Source organism: Stigmatopora nigra, chromosome 1, assembly GCF_051989575.1.
Source record: "Stigmatopora nigra isolate UIUO_SnigA chromosome 1, RoL_Snig_1.1, whole genome shotgun sequence".
Taxonomy (NCBI): domain Eukaryota; kingdom Metazoa; phylum Chordata; class Actinopteri; order Syngnathiformes; family Syngnathidae; genus Stigmatopora; species Stigmatopora nigra.
Genome location: NC_135508.1, coordinates 26,025,959 through 26,047,666, shown reverse-complemented (window position 1 = coordinate 26,047,666; position 21,708 = coordinate 26,025,959). Strand labels below are relative to the sequence as shown.

Genomic DNA, 21,708 nt, shown 5'->3' with positions numbered 1-21,708 from the left:
CTACGGCCTTTATCACGTCGACTTGAGTCCAAATTCTATGAACCATAATAACACGGACTGCTCGCTCCCCACATTAGGGTTGGGAACCTCGATCACCGTTGAATTTTGCCCATCCCATTTTATTCATAGACAACCCGTCTACCTAAAGCGTCATTTGTTTCAAAACATGAAAGGCCCCACTAGAATTTGGGCATCCAGCGCCAAATAGAGCCTATTTACACATTTGTCTCGAATATGTTTTAGATATGGGTTCCCCAATTCCCCAAATATACCAGAATTCATTCATCAACACATCCTGTCAAAACCCAAAGCAACTAACAATCTATTTCTTAGCCAGATTTTGGAATTCGGAGAATTGCTCCTTTCCCCCTTATCTAAGCTTGTTTTTGCCAATCGTTATCACTAACATTCAGGCATATTAACCCCATAATTGCAATGCTATGAATTTCAAGCTAAAGTTCTCCTAATTTGCATGCCCTTAAAGCAATAGAAAACAACGTCATTTGGTTGTATCTATTGACCAATGCTTATCCAATCCGTAATATCCTTAAAGTCATCAATATGACCTGTGCCAAAGCATATTTCCTCCTGCCAGGACAACAGACAATGGACAATGTTCTTTCAAGTGCACTTTGAAAAACGTTGTTACTCCAGTCTTAGGGAAAATATGCTCATCCTAAACCAATTGTTTTATCTACATTTCACCTTATTATTTGGATGAATGCAATGAATTTTCTCATGCCACTATTTTATTGTTAATTTCCCGTCTGATGTCATTAACAGCCAAATAACTCAATAGCTAAAATATACTTTGCAAATCACCTCATACGATGTTTACTTAAGACAAGTCATTTCCCAAAGCTCCCTGTTACCAAAATAAAAATCTACAACAATTAAATTAGAGAAATCAACCTTTTGCTAGGCATTTCCTAATTACAATTTTCAATGTTTAATAAAAGACCCTCAAATTGTCACCAATATACCATAATATTGTACATTTTTTCCATCCTCGCCTTTTCTTTAACCAGCCAACCTCCTGGATTCAAGTATTTTGAACAATCAAACTATTCAGAAATAGTATCAATATTATTTTATCCTCCAAAAGCTAGTTTCCTTTAACTAAGAGCCCTTTGAAATCCACTATTGCACAAAAATGACTATTTTGCTCTATTCCCAAATCCAAAGCTTTTTACCAAATCAACCTTTTACTAAACATATTTTCTATCACATTAATATACAGTGGACCCTCGCTACTTCGCGTTCCACTTATTGCTGCCTGCAGAGCTTCGCGGATTTTTTTCAGGAAAAAAAAATTAAAGATATTAAATTAAAATTATAAATTACATCGTCCTACAGGGTGTGGAAACAAAATATTCAATTAGAATTAGTAATTTCATCATTTTATAAATTTTAAAACAAAAAATGCACGTATGCGCAAAGCATCATGGGGGATTACGGCCACGTCACTTCCGCATTGCGGCCGCGTCACTTCCGCATTACGGCCGCGTCACTTCCGCATCATGGGCATAAACGCAAGCTGATTGGCCAGCTGAATGTACTCGACTCCCCATTGGCCCATTCACCACGGAAACCCAAGCTTCTCCCGATGCCCATTCTCAGTCCACGCTTATCTCGTGCTGTACAGTACGCTTCTCGTCAAGTTAAGCTCAAAAGTTTTGTGAAGCCCTTCGTGATGCCTCCCAAACGCTCTCCATCCCTTGGTGCTTCTAGTGAGCCGAAGAAACAGCGGAAGATGTTGACAATCACCGAAAAGTGAGTTTATTGGACAGGTTGAAAGGAGGGAGTAGCTACGCTAGCGTAGCTCGACATTACGTCCTGAATGAATCCACGGAGCGGTACATAAAGAAGGAGGAGAAGAACATCCGCAAAACTGCCGCAACATCTTTTACGAAAGATGCCAAAAGGGTTGTGAACACCCAGAACAAGGTCATGGTGCGAATGGAAAATGCACTGGTCATTTGGATCCGTGATTGTAGGGCGAAGAAAATCAGCCTGGACGGAAACTTAATCCGAAGCAAGGCAAAAACTTTGTTCGACGCCATGGTGCTTGAGAGTGGTGACGACGACCTCAGCGTTCCGGACGAGGAAGAAGACGTCGACGAAGGTGATCCTCTGCCCGGTCCCTCAAGCCAGACTAGCCCACGACCGGTTTTCAATGCCAGCAAGGGCTGGCTTGAGACGTTTAAGCGGCGAGTCGGGCTAAGGAATGTGTCGCTGCATGGAGATGCAGCCTCGGCAGACAAAGCAGCAGCGGAGCGCTATGTTGAGGATGTGTTTCCGGAAATGATTGAAGAAAATGGCTATGTCCCGGAGCCGGTCTTCAATATGGATGAGACAGGACTCTTCTGGAAGAGGATGCCGTCCCGGACCTTTCCTTTCAAGGACGAACTTCAAAAGACTGGTTTCAAAGCCCACAAGGATCGAGTGACTCTGCTCTTGTTTGGCAATGCAGCAGGATTCATGCTGAAACCCGGCCTTATCCACAGGTCACTGAATCCTCGAGCATTGAAAAACAAGAACAAAGCCTTACTGCCACTGTACTGGATGTCCAATAAAAAGGCATGGATCACCAAGGCCCTCACACATGACTGGTTCTTCAACTCCTTTGTTCCGCAGGTAAAACTTTACCTGGCCAAAAAGGGACTTCCCTTCAAAGTGGTTCTACTCATGGACTGTGCAGGAGGACATGCAGCTAATTTGTACCATGAGGGGGTGCAGATGGAGTTCCTTCCCCCCCAACACCACTTCCCTCATCCAGCCCATGGATCAGGGGGTTATCAGGGCCTTCAAAGCCCTCTACACCAAGGCGACAATGGAGGGTCTCATCTCCTTCATTGAAGAGCCCGACGAGACCTTCAGCATGAAGTCATATTGGAAGGGCTACAACATAGCCATGTGTCTAACCAACATTCAGAATGCCCAAAAGGGCATGAAAGACAAGACACTCATCTCCTGCTGGAGGAAATTGTGGCCACAGAAAATCACTGAGGACTATGAGGGCTTCACTCCCAACGAGATTCAGCACTCAGCCGTAGATAATGCTGTCAGGCTGGCTCGGTTGGTGCAGACTGAAGGCTTCTCGGACATGACGGCTGATGAGATTACAAATCTCATCGACTGTCACCCAGCCCCACTGACAGAGGAGGACCTGCAGGAGATGACCAAGTCGGCGAGTGAGGAGGAAGAGGAGCCTGCTGCCGACGACGACGCTGACGAAGGTGGCCTTACTTTACATAATATGCAGGACCTCTTTAATACTGCCAAAGACCTCCAAAGAAAGGCCAAATAAATGGACGATAACATGGTGAGGGCAGTCGAGTTCAGCAATCGCATCGATGAGGCCATGGCTGTTTACAAGGGCATCCTCACCAACCAAAAAAAACAACGGTCCCAACTCCCCATAACAATGTTTTTTACAACGCGCCAAAGAACTGCGGAAGATCCATCCTGACTACTAGTATGATGTTTTTGAATTGCTGCTATGATATTTTTGAGTTTTCTGAATAAAAGTTTACATTTATTACATTTGCAGTGATTTTTTTGTATGCACTAACATAACACCCGCATTTTAATGTTGAATAAAACACCTGAATGAACAGCATATTAGCCTGGTGGTGGTTTTGGTCACGTGTTATACGTTTCTATAAGCGTTTTTTTTTTTTTTTTAATGGCGCCCAGCTACTTCGCGGTTTCACCCTTCTGCGGGGGTGTCCCGGTCCCCATTAACCGCGATAAGCGAGGGTTCACTGCACATTTCTGTTTAAAACCCAAAAAATGAATGTGAAAGCATTCACATAACCTTGCAGACCATGTATTGCTCTTATTCTGAAAAGTCCAAACAGAAAACGCCATAAGCCGCTAACTATGACCTCCACTCTTGCTGCGAAAACAGCATTCTTATCTTCTGTTTACAAACCAGCGTCGCCTTTTTTCCCCTGTGCCCAAATACAACACTTTTTAGACAAGACAACCATTATACAGTCAAATTAACCCTTCTTCCGCTATCCAACTACATCACAATATTTTTCCAAGACCCCATATTCAGAGTATGCTGCAAGCACAACAACATAGCAAAAACCCATTTTCTGCCCTCAAGTTTGCTTCAGCACCCCCAAGGCCAATTATTATTATTGCAATGTCTTCACGGAAGGGATCCACAAAATTTAGTTGTTTACACGGTCCGCGCGCACCCGAAAGCCTAACACAGTCAAATCGTCTGCCCCGCGGCCCACATGTTTCACTCCCATCTAATCAGCAGCTGCTGCACCAGAGCGCTTCTCCCGCAGTCGACACATTATTTGGCAAGTCTAGAGCATAATGAGCACACAGGTGACATTCCCTGCTAAACATTTAAATGACCATTTTGTATATTTTCTTTCGTCTTTTTAAACACCATCGTCCCGTTAGCGGACGGGATCGAAACAAGGCCAAGCTGCAATAAGCCATTACATTCCAATAAATTGACAGTACATATAGGTTATGTTAACAAAGCACCTCCAGCACTCAGAAATAACCATTCTAATAGTTGTTATACAAGCCCCAGCATCACAAAAACCCCAATTGAATTGTAATCACAAAAACGTCATACCTGGATTAACCAAATCAAATACCAGTGTCTCCATTAATTTTCTAGCTCAACATTCTCATATCCAAAATCCACATTCCAAAACGATCTAAGCCGACATTCCTTGTTTTCAGAGACCTTCTAGTCTGGGTAATCATGTAATATATATACCCCCATTTTCCCCAAATTATCTCTGATATTTGTCGAACTTTACCACATCTCTTCTGCCTCTATTTTTGTTAAACTTCCTCCGCTTCCGTCACCTATCTCGGTAAATATTTTCCCCGTCAGCCGAGGAGGCCCCGCTATTTTTCCTTACCAAACAGCACTTTCACGCCGCCTCGGTCTTAAATATGTGGGACAAGCTGTCACACTTTTATCCATTCACATATTATATATATATATATATATATATATATATATATATATATATATATATATATATATATATATATATATATATATATATATATATATATATATATATATATATATATATATATATATATATATATATATATATATATGTATATGTATGTGTATGTGTATGTGTATGTGTATGTGTATGTGTATGTGTATGTGTATGTGTATGTGTATGTGTATGTGTATGTGTATGTGTATGTGTATGTGTATGTGTATGTGTATATGTATATGTATATATGTGTGTGTGTATGTGTATGTGTATGTGTATGTATGTATATTACCTCTATGCATTAGTGCATATATTATCCTGCAGCTTTATCATTTCATGCATTTCAAGCTGGCCAGCAAACCCATATTTATTTATCCATAAATATAGCTGTCTAATATTTTAAAGCGCTTTGTCTTTCCACAAATTTCCAATCCCTACATGGTAGACATATTTTTGGATCGTCATCCAAACCCGCCTTACAACACGTTTTCCCCATTGTTTTACTTTTTTGTAGTAAGTGCGTGCCTCACACAGTTAACTTTTTTTTTGTTTTTACCCCTTCGATTGTATTTCTTAGGCTTATCTTAATTTTGCTGCAGAAACCACACAAACACCATACAATGTTTACAATATATTCGCGCCTACCCTTGAGACACAGAGAATGCTTTCCAGCAAAGTGCCCCAAAAATGAACCGGCCATTGACTAGTATAAACACAGGGATTTTATCGCCGTCACCCAGGACGCAAGTCACATTACCCAGAATGGGCCTTCACATTCAATGTCCCTTTAACGCATTTGGAAACTCTGTCACAACATGCAGATATTAACGCGGACTTACCAGAGATCGCACCAGATGTCTCGCTCCAGCAAGATAAGTCTTCAACCGTCGAGAATCCATGCGCCCCCGTCGAAAAATCCAGCCCACCAAGGGTTTTGAAGACGTCGTGCGCACGGTCACTTACCAGATGTCGAACAGTAGCGCCTGGGTTCCCGCTCCGGTATATACACCCAACGCTCCGAAGGACCGAATGATAGGTTCATAAATAATTACCCTTCTGATGTAATTATCAATAACTGCAGGCAGACATCTTATTCAATTATTGACATTTAATTAAATAGATTGCATCATGGATAAGGACCTTAAGGGAAGATACAGCAAAGCCTCTTGTCTTCACGTATCCTCTCGAACAGTATTTCGCGTACGGCTTTAAGGCATTTGGATTAAAACAATCACGCCTTCATTTGACCTAACAATCATATAACAATTCCATAAAGAACCCCGAAGTGGGTCACGAGGTATGCACACTATACGAGTGTTATGGAAGTGGCAGATATCCCGAGTCCTTGCTGCGTCCTCGGAGCCCGATACTGGATGAGATGTCGGATAAACAATCTGTTTATGACCTCGAGCACTTTCCGAACAATAGGAAGAATAATTTAACAAAGAAAGGAATAACTACATATATATGTATAATAGTAATACAGAATAAACCCAACATTTGAAAAATTCATATCTTGACAAAAACTAATGCTAACCAGAAGTTTAAGATGTCCTGGCGGCCATATTGCTTATAATGTCGAAATATCGCGATTCATTCCAATGTGTATATCACTGCAATAGTTGTCACTTTCAAACAAGAAATAAAAAGAAAAATCAAAGCATGATTTTGTTTTATTTCATAATCCCAAATGTACAATCATTACCTTTCTGTGTTGCCTGGACGTAGACATACACATTACAGAGATATCAAGGCTGATGTTTTAATGATCGACCGCAAGACCTCCAATCAGCCTTAAAAACTACAGTGGTACCTCGACATACGATCGTAATCCGTTCCGAGACTGAGATCGTATGACAAGCTTTTCGTAACTCAAGCCGACGTTTCCCATCGAAATAAATTGAAAACAAATTAATTCATTCCAACCCTCTGGAAAAAAACACCAAAAACAGGATTTTGGATTGGAATTTGTTTTGTATTCCCTCAAAATATTCCCCTAATGATGCACACAAATGTCCTCACAATAGGATAACGCACGGCTAATTGCCAATGAGAAGTAATATATGCTACCCCTCGTAACAGCGATCACTCTGCCATTCGCGCTGAGTGACGGGAAAAAAACACTTAAAAAATGCAACGATCCGCCCGTGCCCCTTAGATATCTGTTATACACGAAATGGATGCGGCAAAAAAGACAGTGCAATAAAATGATAAACAGCCCCTCATGTCTTGGCCACCTGGCTTTTTCGTATCTTCGTTTTTTTCTGGTATCTAGAGATTATTTTTTGCTTGAAATTTTGGTTGGTCTATTGCCGCTTTCTGCCTACAGTTGCAACGGGTACCGCACACGTCTTGAAAGATTCAGGTTAGGTTTAAGACTCCAAAAGTTTTGCTGATTTAATCAGTCCTACGTCTCTTTTATGTTTTGACCATTTTTTTCTGGAACGTGTGTTAGCATAGCATTACATTAGATCCACGATGGCGGCGGGGACGGTTGCAGCGGCTCTAAGCTCTCCAGTTTGGTGTCGTTCGTTATTTACTAACATCTGCGAGGTACACTCTTTCTAGATACGCCAGGATTTAATTACTCTCGGAAGGAGATGCAATATTTCCATCACAACGGACCTACGATATCCCTGAGCATATCTTGAGAACTCCGGGATCTCCGTGAATGGTCAGCCCACTCAGAGTATGTCGGAGGCGGCAAAGGAAAAATAAAGCAAAAAAGCGGATGCCAGGCGGGCCTAGCTGCTAAGCTAAGGCAGCAACCACACCGGGCACCGCTTCCAAGTATCTTTGACCAAAGCCAGATCCATCACCCACAAAATGAATGAGTTGGAACTTCAGATTGCTACCAACAGCTTTTTTAGGAACTGCAACATTATTCTCATCACGGAAACGTGGCTACACCCACAAATCCCAGACGCCTTCATTAACACTCACTGCTCCCCAGATTCAGAGCTATTGGCGATACAGTGCAGGCCTTTCTATTTACCTAGAGAGCTAACGGCTGTTATAGTAATGGCGATTTATATCCCTCTGGATGCTAACGTCAACAAGGCACTTAACCTCTTGCTAACGGCTGTAAACAATCAGCAGCTTGACCTCCTCGAAAGAGTATATTGTCGCCGGTGACTTGAACAAAGCGTGTATAAAGACAAAACTAGACTATGTTTATTCGAATATCGAACATGCTTATTGAGCCACTTCCCTCCCTCACCTGGCTGGATCAGATCATCTCTGCCTATCTCTCACCCCCGAATACACTCCACTCCGGAGGCAAACATGGCCACAAATAGAAATAATAAAAACTTGGCCCGAGGACCCCCTTTCTCAGCTGCAGGACTGCTTTTCCCGCACCTTTTTTACTGGGAACTGTTCGAACATGATAACCTCCAGGGCTACACGGACACTGTACTTTCTTACTTCAAAAACTGCACGGACAACTTCACACTTAATAAACGGATACATGAATCTCCTAAACAAAAATCCCGGATGACCAAGGAGACACAGGCACTCATCAAATGCCTTAACACTGCCTTCAGGTCAGGGGACTAGGTATAATACAGTGCTGCCAGAGCAGAGCTGAAGAGAGGCATTTAAAAAGGCCAAGGCAGCATATATAAAGAAACTTGAGCTCTTCACAGGAAATAACCCAAAGAAGATGTGGCAGGGAATACGACATTACCAATTACAATGAAAAATATGTCTGTTAACATAGATGCCTCAATAGCTGAGGAACTGAACCGTTTCTTTGCCCGCTTTGAGACTGACAAATCAGACCCAGTTTCAACACCCTGCAGCTGTACACTGAAGTTACAGGAACATGAAGTGAGACTCGTAATGCGGTTTGTGAGCACCAGGAATGTTGATGGCCCCGACGGCGTGCCTAAGAAGGTGCTCAAAGCCTGTGCTGACCAGCTGGCTGGAGTTTTCACAAACATTTTCAATTGTTTCCAGCAACAATCCATCATTCCATCCTGACTCAAATCTGCCACCATTATCCCTGTCCCCAAAAAGCCAACCATTGCCTGAATGACTACTTGACCGGACATTGGTTTGCTGTTTTTTTGGTTGCCGCTCTTTTGGTTGCCGCTCCTTTGTTTGCCTTCCTTTTGGTCGCCGTTAGGGTTAAATATCAAAGTACATTTGACAACCCTAACGGCGACCAAAAGACCGGCGGCGACCAACGGGGACCAGAAGAGCAGCGACCAAAAAACCGGCGACCAAAAGACCGAGCACCGAATGACTATAGGCCTGTTGCACTCATGCCTGTGATCATGAAGTGCTTTGAAAAGTTTGTCGCCCGCCATATCAGGAATACAATCCCTCCCTCAGTTGACCCTCACCAGTTTGCTTATCGAGCAAACAGGTCCACTGATGATGCAATCGCCATTGCTCTACACACAGCATTGAGCCACCTGGAGCACCATGAAAATTACGTGTATGCTTTCCATTGACTATAGCTGTGCCTTCAACACTATAATACCGGACATTCTGACTGACAAACTCTCCCACCTTGGACTATCCTCTTCCATCTGCTGCTGGATAGAAAACTTTTTGACCAACCGACCACAAAGTTTTAGGCTTGGTCCCCACCTCTCTTCCTCCATTACACTGAGCACTGGCTCCCCTCAAGGCTGTGTACTGAGTCCTCTTCTGTACCCCCTGTACACCAACCCACCAGTCTAACTCCATCATCAAATTTGCCGATGACACCACTGTGGTCGGAGTCATCTCAGGAGGGGATGAGTCGGCCTACAGAGATGAGGTCAACAAACTGTCTTCTTGGTGGTCGGTGAACAATCTCACACTGAACTCTACAAAAACTAAAGAAATAATCCTGGACTTTCGCAAACACGGCACAGATCTGGTCCCACTCTTTATAAATGGAGTATGTGTAGACAGGGTCCAGTCCCTTAAATTCCTGGAGGTCCACGTCACGGATAAACTCTCCTGGTCTACAACCACCATGGCAGTAGAGAAGAAGGCCCAGAAACGACCTCATTTCCTCAGGGTATTCGGGAGGAACAACTTGGACACTCAGTTATTGGTAACCTTCTGTAGAGCCACTGTGGAGAGCATCTTGGCATACTGCATCACAGTATGGTAACTTGTTATTCTAAATTTTAGAATCACAAGTTACAGATAACAACATTCATTTAGAATCTAAATGAATGTTGTTTTTAGATTGAAGGTTTCGGTTGGAAGGAATGGATGGATGGATTGATGGATGGATGGAATTACAGAATAATTACAGAATAATTACAGAATAAACCCAACAACCGGCCACGTCTTACCGTAGTTAAACGTGCTTTGGCTGGCCAGCCGCGAAGCCTTGATAGATGTGTTCATAGCGTTTACCATGTCAGCACATTCTAATAGTTGTTAAAATATCATCCTCGGTCACTGGTAGTAGAGTAAAACAGCATAATTCATTGCTAATATTGTCATGCCGCTAAGTATGATGTGTGCACGCGCATCAGTCACGTCCGCCTTTTCACTATATAGTGCGTACCCACACAGACAGTCAAGCTGTCAGCATCATACAGCGACTGGCCGAATTTGAAATGTATTTTATTATGTTTACCCTATCAGTCTTAGTCATGTGCCTTTTCCCTTTTTGTGTTCCTCATTCACATCCCCATCATTCCCAGTATCATATTCCTCCATTGTCTGTAGGAAGGAGATCCAGCAGATTATGATGAGCTCATATCTGCGAGGCCTCAACATGGCCTCCTTCTTCTGCGCCAGCAAGATCATCGTGTTCATCACCTTCACCCTCTATGTGCTTTTGGGGAACAAAATCTCAGCCAGTCAGGTCTTCGTTACGGTGTCACTGTACACGGCTGTGCGCCTCACTGTTACGCTCTTCTTTCCCAGCGCAATCGAGAAGCTCTTTGAGAGCCGGGTCAGCGTTCAGAGGATTCAGGTGCGTTGCAGTGTGAAATTTGAACTATGGCACCTCGTAATTTCAGCACTAGAGCAATTTATGGAATGTTATAGTTTTTCCTGACTAAACTTTCAACCTTATAAAGGTTTTAACACAATTATGCTTGTATTGATGCATGCAATAAATGCATAAACGGGCTTACATTCTTGTTTGTTGGATTCAAGGAGTTTCTGTTGCTTGACGAGATAACAAAGATAAACACTTCTCTTCCACTTGTGGAGAAGCAAGATTATGCCATAGAGATACAAGACATGATGTGCTACTGGGACAAGGTTAGAACTGTTCAACAGTAAAAGACAATTCACCACACTTTTTGTTGCACTCATCTTCTTTAAAAGTTCAATAATCCTGGAGAGAAAAGATTTATCAGCTCTGTTCGGACTGACTTTGTTCAGAGATAACTTTCCCAAATTATGTACTTACATTGTTTGTTTGTGATTGTCTACTTGAAAATAGCATGCCGAAAAATGTTTAAAACTTTAAACACTTTAAAACTTAAAAATGTGTCATATACGTCTTTATTTTTTTTTTTTTTTCACAATAAATGTGTAATTGAAACGTTTTCTTTGACAGACAGCAATAAAATATTGTGAGCCAAAGTTTAGGCAGTTTATGTTTCGCTAACGTTCTTGCTTCTGTTTTCAGATTGCAATTGTGTAGTTTTTTTTCTCAGTTGCCAGGCATTTGAAGTACTATTTAACTCGTATCATCTCATTTTCTGAACTGCTTTATCCTTATTAGGGTCGTGTGGGCAGCTGGAGCCTATCCCAGCTGACTCCGGGCAAGAGGCGGGGGACACCCTGAATCGGTGGCCATCCGATCGCATGGCACAAGGAGACTTTAACGCTTTTTTGCAGCTTATAATAAAACCATTTCGCGATTGTTTAAATATGCTTTAAGATAGATTTGACATATTAGCATATATTTGCACAATATGAGTATTTCATGTTAATATCTCCTCTATTATGGAGAAATAATTGCTAAAAGACTGATGTTGTTCGTTGCTGGCATCGATTAAATCATTCACTGTACATTATTTGTTACGGTACTTAGTAAAATGTAAACCACTTTTTAACTATTAATTTTGATCACCTAAATCAGGATACTTTTCTCAAACATTGCAAGAACTCTCTAGGAATAATGAGAAATCATAACCTAACTTGGTGCAACCATAATGCCGTAAAGGGCAGCCGAACATTTTCTCAGTCATTTGGGTAAAACGTTAGCAAATTATTAAGACAGCTGCAAGATATTAGGAAAAATAATGAATATTGAGAATTGAAATATATGCTCAAAACATGTTGATCTCATATCTAAAAAAGAAATCTCGTACAAAAGTTGTTATATGGCGTACACTTTGAAATGATTAAAAAACAAGTGTAAGATATGGGAAAACATAAGTTGAGAGATATCGTATATGTAAAAACATTGTATAATGATGTCCATGCGCCTCATGAATGTTGATGCATCCAAAAATATAGCTATGAAAATAGGTACACACTTGTATAGTTAGTGTACCTTAAAGTTTCATTCTCTCTGATTAAGCCTGCTTCACTTTTTGAGTCCTTCAAAGTGTTTTTCTTTCATAGCTGTGCATTCATTCTAAAGTGGGTAGCCAATCTGTGACAATTAGGTGGGACAATATGGGATACTCACATTTGATTGGCTAAATTAGTACTATATTGTGAATGGCTGGCCACCGATTCAGGGTGTTCCCACCTGGCGCCTGTAATTAGCTGGCCTGAGCGCGAGCACGCCCCACAACCCTTGTGAGGATAAGCGGTTCAGAAAATTAATAATTGAATGTAATAGTGTAATTAAACACGTCCGACAGAAGCAGTTTGGCCTACTTTTAGGAAACATTGGCTTTATTTAACATTTTTTCCAATATTACACATTGGGTACATTCAATTATATGTCTTTTCTCTTTATTAGCACTTTCTTTGATGCAATTGACATGAATGAGTTCATCAGTAGCAGATGACCAATCCTTTTGAAGTGGGAGTTATAGCAGTGAACGAAAAAAAAAGTACCGTCCACTTTAAATGGATTAGACCTAGATCGATGTCATTGTTAGCCAAAGAGTTAAAAAAGATTCTCTTCTCCAGGATGCACATGATCAAAGTGTTTTCCATCACTTTACTTACTGAATTTTTCCTTATTGTAGATGTTGTGTATGGCCAAATTATCATCATAAAATAAGAGTTAAATGATGATTACAAGTCGTTATTGTGGACATGACTTCTTGAATTTGTGTGCCTCCTCCACAGAATCTTGATGCTCCATGTTTGCAGAATGTCACACTCAGTTTAGTAGAAAAACAGCTGTTGGCTGTTATTGGACCTGTAGGTGCAGGGAAGGTAACATTTATAAATTAATTCATTTAAAAAAGGAAAATTAAAATGTGAAAAAGGTTCTGAATTAACATCAGATGATTTCTCCTGCTTGGCCCAGTCTTCGCTGTTGAGTTCCATCTTAGGGGAGCTTCCTCTTGAAAAAGGGGCGATGAAGGTCAAAGGCCAACTAACCTATGCAGCCCAGCAGCCCTGGGTGTTTCCCGGCACCATCCGCAGCAACATCTTATTTGGAAAAGAAATGGATCTGCGCAAGTACGAGAGAGTCTTCAGAGCTTGTGCTCTAAAGCGGGTGAGCAAGTCAGGTGATTGTTGGAGTTCTTTTACTAAGACATGTGGAAAGCAGCTTTATAATTAACCTACAACTCTGAAAAACATTGTCTATTTTAGTGTGTTTGAGAATGTGAGATAAATTATGAATGTCCACTGTTGTACAGGATTTGGAGCTTCTCCCAGAGGGAGACCTGACGCTGATTGGTGATCGCGGTGCCACACTCAGTGGGGGGCAGAAAGCCCGAATTAACCTTGCAAGGTAGAGCATGACACATGCATCAGTTCTTGTCCTGTGTAATAAACATTTCTTTCTTCATTTCTTCAGAGCTGTGTATCAAGATGCTGATATTTATCTCCTGGATGATCCTCTCAGTGCTGTGGATGCTGAAGTCGGGAGACATTTATTTGAACAGTAAGAAAGTCATTCACCCCCCTGAAAAAAAGAGTAAACAGTGAATTATTTACATTCACTTTGTCATGGTCTTGTAACACTTTGGGTTTATGTCTCTAGTATAGTATGATTTTAAAAATACTTTCCAATGCGATTATAGCTATTTTTTGTCCATGGTTAAAGTATCGGTAACGTGGGAAGGCAAAACAGATCTCAATTAAAAGAAAGGCCATTAGTAAAGATGAAATAATTTGTTGGAAAGCAGACAGGAAACTTTTCCTGTTGTGTTGACCATAATGCTTTGGGGTGGGCTTTTCCTCTTTGATAGCACTATAGTGTAACCTCAGAATACGGACTCAGGCCCAGTAAATATCTTCAGTACCTTACTTTGTTGGTCCAAATATATATATACAGTAATACCTTGACATACGAGTGTCTCAACATATGAGAAATTTGAGATACGAGGAAAATTCCGGGCAAATTTTTGCCTGGAGATACAAGTCAAATTTGAGATACGAGCATACGAGATGGTTCCCGTTGCGGCCTTCCGGGTAGCCGAGCATGCGAGAGGCTGCCTATGAGAATAGCATCTCTTTTTTTTTTTTCGCTGTATCTCCCTCGCTATCTATCTACAAGCACTAGCTGTACATGTTGCATTTTTTTGCATTAATCAGTGCAAAATTAAAGGAAAAACAATGGGTCCTAATAATCCTTACAGGTCCATAGCAAGCCAGTGCAATGAAGGGTTAACCATCAATTCCAGGCCATAGCAAGCCAGTGCAATGAAGGGTTGATCATCAATTCCAAGGTGCGCAGTGACATAATGAGATCGAGAGCCTTCGTTTCATATGGCTAAGAGATAAGGAGTTAGCGGGAGATAACGTGACCGAAGCGATAATCTGTGGAAAAAGCCAGCGGAATCTACACTTAAAAAAAAAAAAACAGGCATTTGAAAAAGACAGCAGCTGAACACCGAGTCGGGCTGGTTTGATAATTTTTAAAAACGAAAACTGGGTTCAGAGGCATGCAAGCAGCAAGTTCCGACTCGAAAGCCGCGGTAGAATACATTAACGATCTTTGCCTCAGCAATCGCACAAGAATGTTTAAATTCAGTGTAACGTAAGATTTAAACTTATTTTTTTCAGTGTGTGTATAGTGACCTAGGTCCATTTAAGTTCAATTTAAAGTTTATGTTACGAGCGCGTTGCCGTCAAGTCTCTCTCCTGTCCTTTCTCTCTCTCGTCTGCGCACCTGTCTGTACTGAATAATGTCACATTTTAGTATTGAAGATCATAACATCTAGAATCAATGTTTCCCAACTTTTTTCGGGCCGTGAAACATTTTTTACAATTACGAAAGTCTGGGGCACACCACCAACCAAAATTACACTCTAACACAGTAGATATAATACACATAGTTAATAAAACGTTCCAAATGTATTAATACTCACTTAGTGTGAAACCTGGGTCTGTTTTGATGAACAAAAAATGGATATCCGGGCATGAATGCTAGAATGACACACACAAAGCTCTTCCCCAACAGCTCCCAGTCTCCCAACTTCTCGAGAGTTTTCAAATGTGTGCCAATCACCTCGCACATTACAGCAGTGTTGTCAACATGACGTTTCTCAGTGAGCGGGAACATCTCAAGTTTGCCACGCTGCACACATTGTAGCCAGAGCTGCACCTTTAAACGGAATCTGTTCATTTTATCAGTGCTTGTAAGCAGGTTTTCATTTCAGCCTTGCACCCGTGTGTTCAGTTCATTTTAGATGATGGAATACAATATTTACTTCATATTTTATATTCCTATTTGTCGGACAAAAAAATAATGACTGAATCGAAGGTTTGGCTTATATGCGCATAAAAACCCTATTTTGCATAAAAGGTGAAAAAAAATCACTTGTGCTTGCCATCGCTCGCTCACGGTGTCGCTGTCCCACTCTAGTTCTGACTGCACAGACGTGAGTTGCTTTGACATATTGGCTTGTTTACATTGTCAGCACATACCAATAGTACTGTTAAGGCTGGTTTAAGGTCCTGAAAAAAAATGAAAAAAATGAAATGAAAATCAGACATAGGCATTGTCGTCATCATTGAGTTGACAAAAAGCCTAGTAGTGATCATACCCTCAGCAGCGTATGACGAAATTGTATAGTGCTTCTCCACAAGTTCGTCCTCCCAGTCAAGACCCATTTACGACATTTATTTATGACATATTCATCCTTGTTAGCTCTCCGCTTCCTTGAGCGCCATCAATCTGGCGACTGCAAGTTGGCTCACCGATGCCAACAAGAATAAGATGGATCACTTACCTCTCACAGTCTTCTTACTTACCCTCCCTCAGTCAGCCTGTGGAAGGCAGATCCACGCCAAAAGAATTTCCTGTTACTTCACTGCGACTTAGTTTCATAGAAGGGATTTGTGTTGTCGTCACGTCACGTGTTGCTGCAGGTTCAGAGTCCTGATGGCTGTTGGGAAAAAGCTGTCCTTGAGCCTGTTTGTCCGTGCTTTGTAGGACCTGTAGCGTCTGCCAGATGGAAGCAACTGGAACAGGCCGTGTCCAGGATGGTATGGTTAGGTCCTGCGTTCGATCGCTAAAATATCAGCCTTGATACCTGCGCAATATGTATGTATCTAATGCTATTATATGACCCACCCACAGAGCTAGTGAAATCCCCCGTATACCATACGGACACACCTCCTGTATATACCCCTCATGTGAATTCTCTTTCGAATTTGTCTTCACCTTTGGGAACACGGAAAAAGAAATCCATAATAATCATGGTTGGAGAAAAAAGACCAATTCGAATGTCTTACATAAATTATTACAAGCTGAAAGTTGTAAGGTATGCAGAATAAATTAGCAACACATATGAAGCAGCAAGACATTTTGGAGTTAATGAAAGTAATGTTAGAAGATGGAGAAACAATTCAACACTTCATTCTATGCAAAAATCAAAATAGGCCAAGAGGGGACCAAAAACTGCCCAAAATCTTGAGATAGAAGAAGCCCTTCTTGAGTGGTTCAATGAGCTGAGGCAGAGAGGTGACCAAGTTTCCAGTTTAACCTTCCACTTAAAAGCCTTAAAGTTGGCATAGTCTGGCAAGTATCCAATGATTTCATCTTTTAAATCTTCACAGGGATGGTGCAGCAGGTTCCAAAAAAGAAATTATCTCGCATTGCGGCACAAAACCAAAATTGCGCAAAAGATGCCAGCCGAATTTCATGAAAAAAAAAAGATTATTAGCAACCGCAAGATTGTTAATTATCCCCTCTCCAGAATTGATAACAAAGATGAAACGTTTGTGTTTTGATATGCCTAGAAAGGGAAAACTGTGCTGATCAGCACAACTGGGCATGAAATGACTCACTTCACAGTTTTTTGGGCTGCACAGCGGATGGAGGAAAATTGCCTCCCATGGGAATTTTTGTTAAGGATGGGGCCCCAACTATAATCTCTATACAGAGGAAGCATTAGGCAACATAGTAGTTTTTGACTTGCGGCCGATGGAGGTTATCTGGGGGAGCCTTATCGAACGCTTCTCAAAATGGCCGCTCCCCATTTGTTCCATTGTTCTCTGCTCTAGCCTCCACCCCTCCTAAGAAGGGGGGAGCAGGCAGAAAGAGCCCACGTTCATCTGGAAGTCTCCCGCAAATACAACCTCTCATCGGTCAGCAAACCATTTAATAGAGGTAGGCGGAGACAAACTTTAGGCGGGAATACAAAAAAGAAAATGAGGTGGTCACAACAAAAGGTGTAGTGCACATTTGAACCAATAGGTGTAAATAAAATTATATTCCAGTAACTTTAAATTCATATGAGTACAGAAGGCTGCAAGATTAAATATAAGAACACAATTCATATTTTACATCTCCCCCCCCTAAAGTAACTTTGAAAGAAATTTCATTAACATCAATCTGTATCCCTCCCATCCAGGTTCTAGAATACAAATATCATTAACAGTCACTCAACAGGGTATGGACAATAACAAAATCACTTGTCAAGCCAGAGGACAAACTCGAGGTATTCAGTGATACTCGAGAAAGATTCCTCTGTATCCCTCTTAATGAGCGAACCCAATTTTTAAATCAAACAAGTACATTTATCTCTTATCCAAAAGTGACAACTAGAGTAATTTATTTCAATAACAAGCATGCAGTTTTTATCAAGATAGACTTTTTTCTTTTTTCAAATTGAATATAATTTGATATTTTGCATTTACAAAGACACATATTTACTTACTATGGTTTAATTCATACAGTATCTCACAAATTACATGTCCCATGATTTTTGTTAAGATTTTCCTTTCAAAGTAACATATTTGTACTCGTACACTGTAAGCCATGAATATGGAGGTGAGAATCAGGGGGCGGCTTATACACGAGAAATTGTAAAATCCGACAATTTTAAGGCAATTTTAAGTGTGCGGCTTATATACGAGTATCCACCACTCATCACTTGCAAGCAGCTTCGAGTAATCAGACTTCTCGTTTGTCAGAAATAATTAAAGTACCTCTCCCAGCCCATACACACGGACCAGCATTTTGCCATGTGGACCAATAAGACCTTATGTTCTGCTCCCATTTCTTCACACAAAGATGCAAATAAGCGACATTTCAATGGTTGCGTTTTCACAAAGTTGACTATGCACACAATATCATCAGGCCCTCACATTGCAAAAACAGTGCGTAAAAGTAACATCTGGATTTCTTTCTTTGAGCCTACTTATGAAGCCTTTGATGCGCCTGTGCCGTTTTCCCATGTAAGCCCACTTTTGTCAAGCTATTGCAACGTGATATTCCTCTCCTGAAGATTTTTCTCTCCTGAAGTTTTCTTCAATGGTTTCTCAATCTACAAAACGCACGTTAGCCAAGAGCTTACAATGTCGACTAATATCCCTCCACCCATCAAGTTACAAGGCAAATTTCTTACTGATGCGCATCTTTTCCAAAACGAGTTTCAAGTTCCGTCATCAATACGTCTGGCAAATCTGGTATCTGAGAGAGCCAATTTAATTATCTCTTTGGCCACATTTCATTTACAATGGCTGGCTGTATTAATGTTTCTGCCACAATGTGTTTTTATTTAACTACATTCAGCAACAAGGTAGCTAGCTTTTTTGCGTTAATCAGTGCAGAATTAAGGAAAACAAGAAGTCCACACGTGCCAGTGCAATGAAAGATAATGCGAAGAAAAGGCGCATGATGACAATCGATATTAAGCACGAAATAATCGAAAAACATGACTAGTGTACGCGTGACTGAGTCGGCTCGCCAATACGGTGGTAGGTTTCATGAACACGTTGGTAAAAACACCTCAGTTGTTCACGACATCACTTTCACACCCAGCCTGAACCAGTACTGACAGTAGCCGAATACGGCGTATGAATATGCATGTGTATATATATTTATTCATGTATTTATTTAATTACTTATTACCTATCTATGTATGTCTAAAATGCCGTTCCTATTACGGGATGAATAAAGTTATCCAATCCTATGTGTATATGTGTATATGTATATATGTATACATATAAATATTAATAAATAATAATATTTTAAAAACCCAGGTGCATCTGTGGCTTATTAAAGAACAAACCCCGGATCCTGGTCACTCACCAACTACAGTACTTGAAGGGAGCAGACCAAATTTTGGTACTAAAAGAGGTATGTATATTCTATTACTTTCCACATGAGCTCATTTAGGCCTGGGTATTTTAAAAAACTTTTATGACAATAAAAAAAATATATATCAGTCATTGCCGATAATTATCACAATGATGTCACAGTTAGGAGTTGTGTGAGGATCGTGGAACGAATCAGAATTTACAGTTGTGGTCAAAATTGTACTTACTCTTATAAAGAATATAATGTCAAGGCTCTCTTGAGTTTCCAGTTATTTCTACAACTCTGATTTTACTCTGATAGATTGGAACTGGATTCTTCTTTGTCACACAAAAAAAATTCATGAAGTTTGGTTCTTTTGTGACTTTATTACGAACAGAAAAAAAAGTGATCAAATCTGTTGGGTCAAAAATATACATAAAGCAGCGCTAATATTTGGTAACATGTCCCTTGGCCATTTCCACTTCACTTAGGCACTTTTGGTGGCCATTGCCTTCTGGCAAGCTTCTGGTTGAATCTTTGACAACTCCTCTTGACAGAATTGGTGCAGTTCAGTTAAATATGATGGCTTTCTGACATGAACTTGTTTCTTCAGCATTGTCCACAAGTTCTAAATGAAGTTTAAGTAGGGACTTTGGGAAGGCCATTCGAAAACCTTATTTCTAGCCTGATTTAGTCATTCTATTAACACTTTTTATGTGTTTGGGGTCATTGTCCTGTTGGACCCAACCGCACCCAAGACCCAATCTTCGGGCTGTTGATTTTAGGTTATCTTGAAAATTTTGAAGTTAATCCTCCTTCATTATCACATTTTCTTTCTGTAAAGCACCAGTTCCATTGTTAGCAAAACAGCCCCACAGGATAAAACTACAAGCAGTAAGTCATGTGATATGATCATTGTGTCAAATTACAATTTTGCTGACTCATGAGTTAGATAGTTTTTAATGAACCTAAAATTGGATAAATTGAATTTAATTTTATTCTGTGTTTTTTCTGTTGTTTGTAGACAAGTTGAGAGTCAAGAGTAATTCCTATGTATTTAAATTCTTAGACTATATTGATTATCTACCTTGGACAATAACCTTGTGGGTACTAGTTCCTCTTCTTGAGAAGTACATACAGATAGTCTTAGATATGTTGGCATTTATGTAGTTGACGTTTTTCAAGCCAATTATTCACCCTTGTCGTTAGATCTGTGAGTTCCCGTTCAGCAGAGGAATGGACCGAAGGAAGGCGAGAGGGTGCGAGCAAGAGATGGTTCGAGGGAGTGAGAGAGAGTCTTTTTGCTTTCATGCTCTCTGTTAGCGCCTTTATTTCTCACCATGCTAAAACAGCTTCAGCTTAAAATTTTCTACATTTACTGCACGTCCGCCTGGAACTAGCATTCACATCGCGTCAGGGCCCCTGTTCTTTGGTTTTCGTGTAGTATAAATGCAGTTTAAATTCATTAAATATTATTGAGAGTTTTCATTATTGCTGACAATGATTTTGTAATGATAATTATCTTTATTGATCTATCACCCAGGTCTAAGCTGAACCCTGTTAATTAAACAAGGTATTCGTGTTTATGACATGAAGATTTGTAGATTTGTAAGCAAAAAAATAACCACCATAAAGAACAATGTTCTAGTTTAGGTGAAGCTGGCCAAATAGCTTGAGTCTGAAGCTTTTGGCAAACTTCAACCAGAACAAATGGCTATTGTGAAGGGCTTCTGCACAGTTCCATCAAAGTTAACAATTTGAACCACACTTGTAAATAGACAAAAATATAACAACCATAAAGAGCTACTTTCTTGTTTATATTAATCTAGCCAGTTGGCTTGAGCCTGAGGCATTTGGAAAACTTCAACCAGGACCAATGGCTATTGTGAAGGGCCTCTGCACAGTTCCATCAAAGTTATCAATCTGAACCGCAAAAAAACAAAAACAAAAAAAAAACTGCTGACTGAATACTCCACATGGACTCGGTGTTCTCGCCACTTCCTAGACATGGTTAAAGAGCTGCAGGAGATTGGAGTTAAAACTTTTTCTGATAGAATACGCCGCCATGCTTTCCCAGCCGACTCTCTCAAAGCGTTTGGGTCTGCCGGGCTGGACCGGCATCATTCTCTT

At 40.7% G+C, this 21,708-nt stretch overlaps 1 protein-coding gene across 3 annotated transcripts in view; it reads left to right on the top strand.

The window, feature by feature from the left end:
• Positions 1–21,708, top strand: part of abcc4 (ATP binding cassette subfamily C member 4 (PEL blood group)) — a 91,401-nt gene that overhangs the window by 35,520 nt on the left and 34,173 nt on the right. For all 3 annotated transcript variants that reach the window (XM_077714170.1, XM_077714164.1, XM_077714176.1), the window contains 7 exons: positions 10,680–10,929; positions 11,115–11,222; positions 13,221–13,310; positions 13,405–13,596; positions 13,742–13,836; positions 13,903–13,989; positions 19,542–19,638. In XM_077714170.1, coding sequence (XP_077570296.1) covers positions 10,680–10,929; positions 11,115–11,222; positions 13,221–13,310; positions 13,405–13,596; positions 13,742–13,836; positions 13,903–13,989; positions 19,542–19,638 — 919 coding nt within the window. The remainder of the gene's footprint in view (positions 1–10,679; positions 10,930–11,114; positions 11,223–13,220; positions 13,311–13,404; positions 13,597–13,741; positions 13,837–13,902; positions 13,990–19,541; positions 19,639–21,708) is intronic.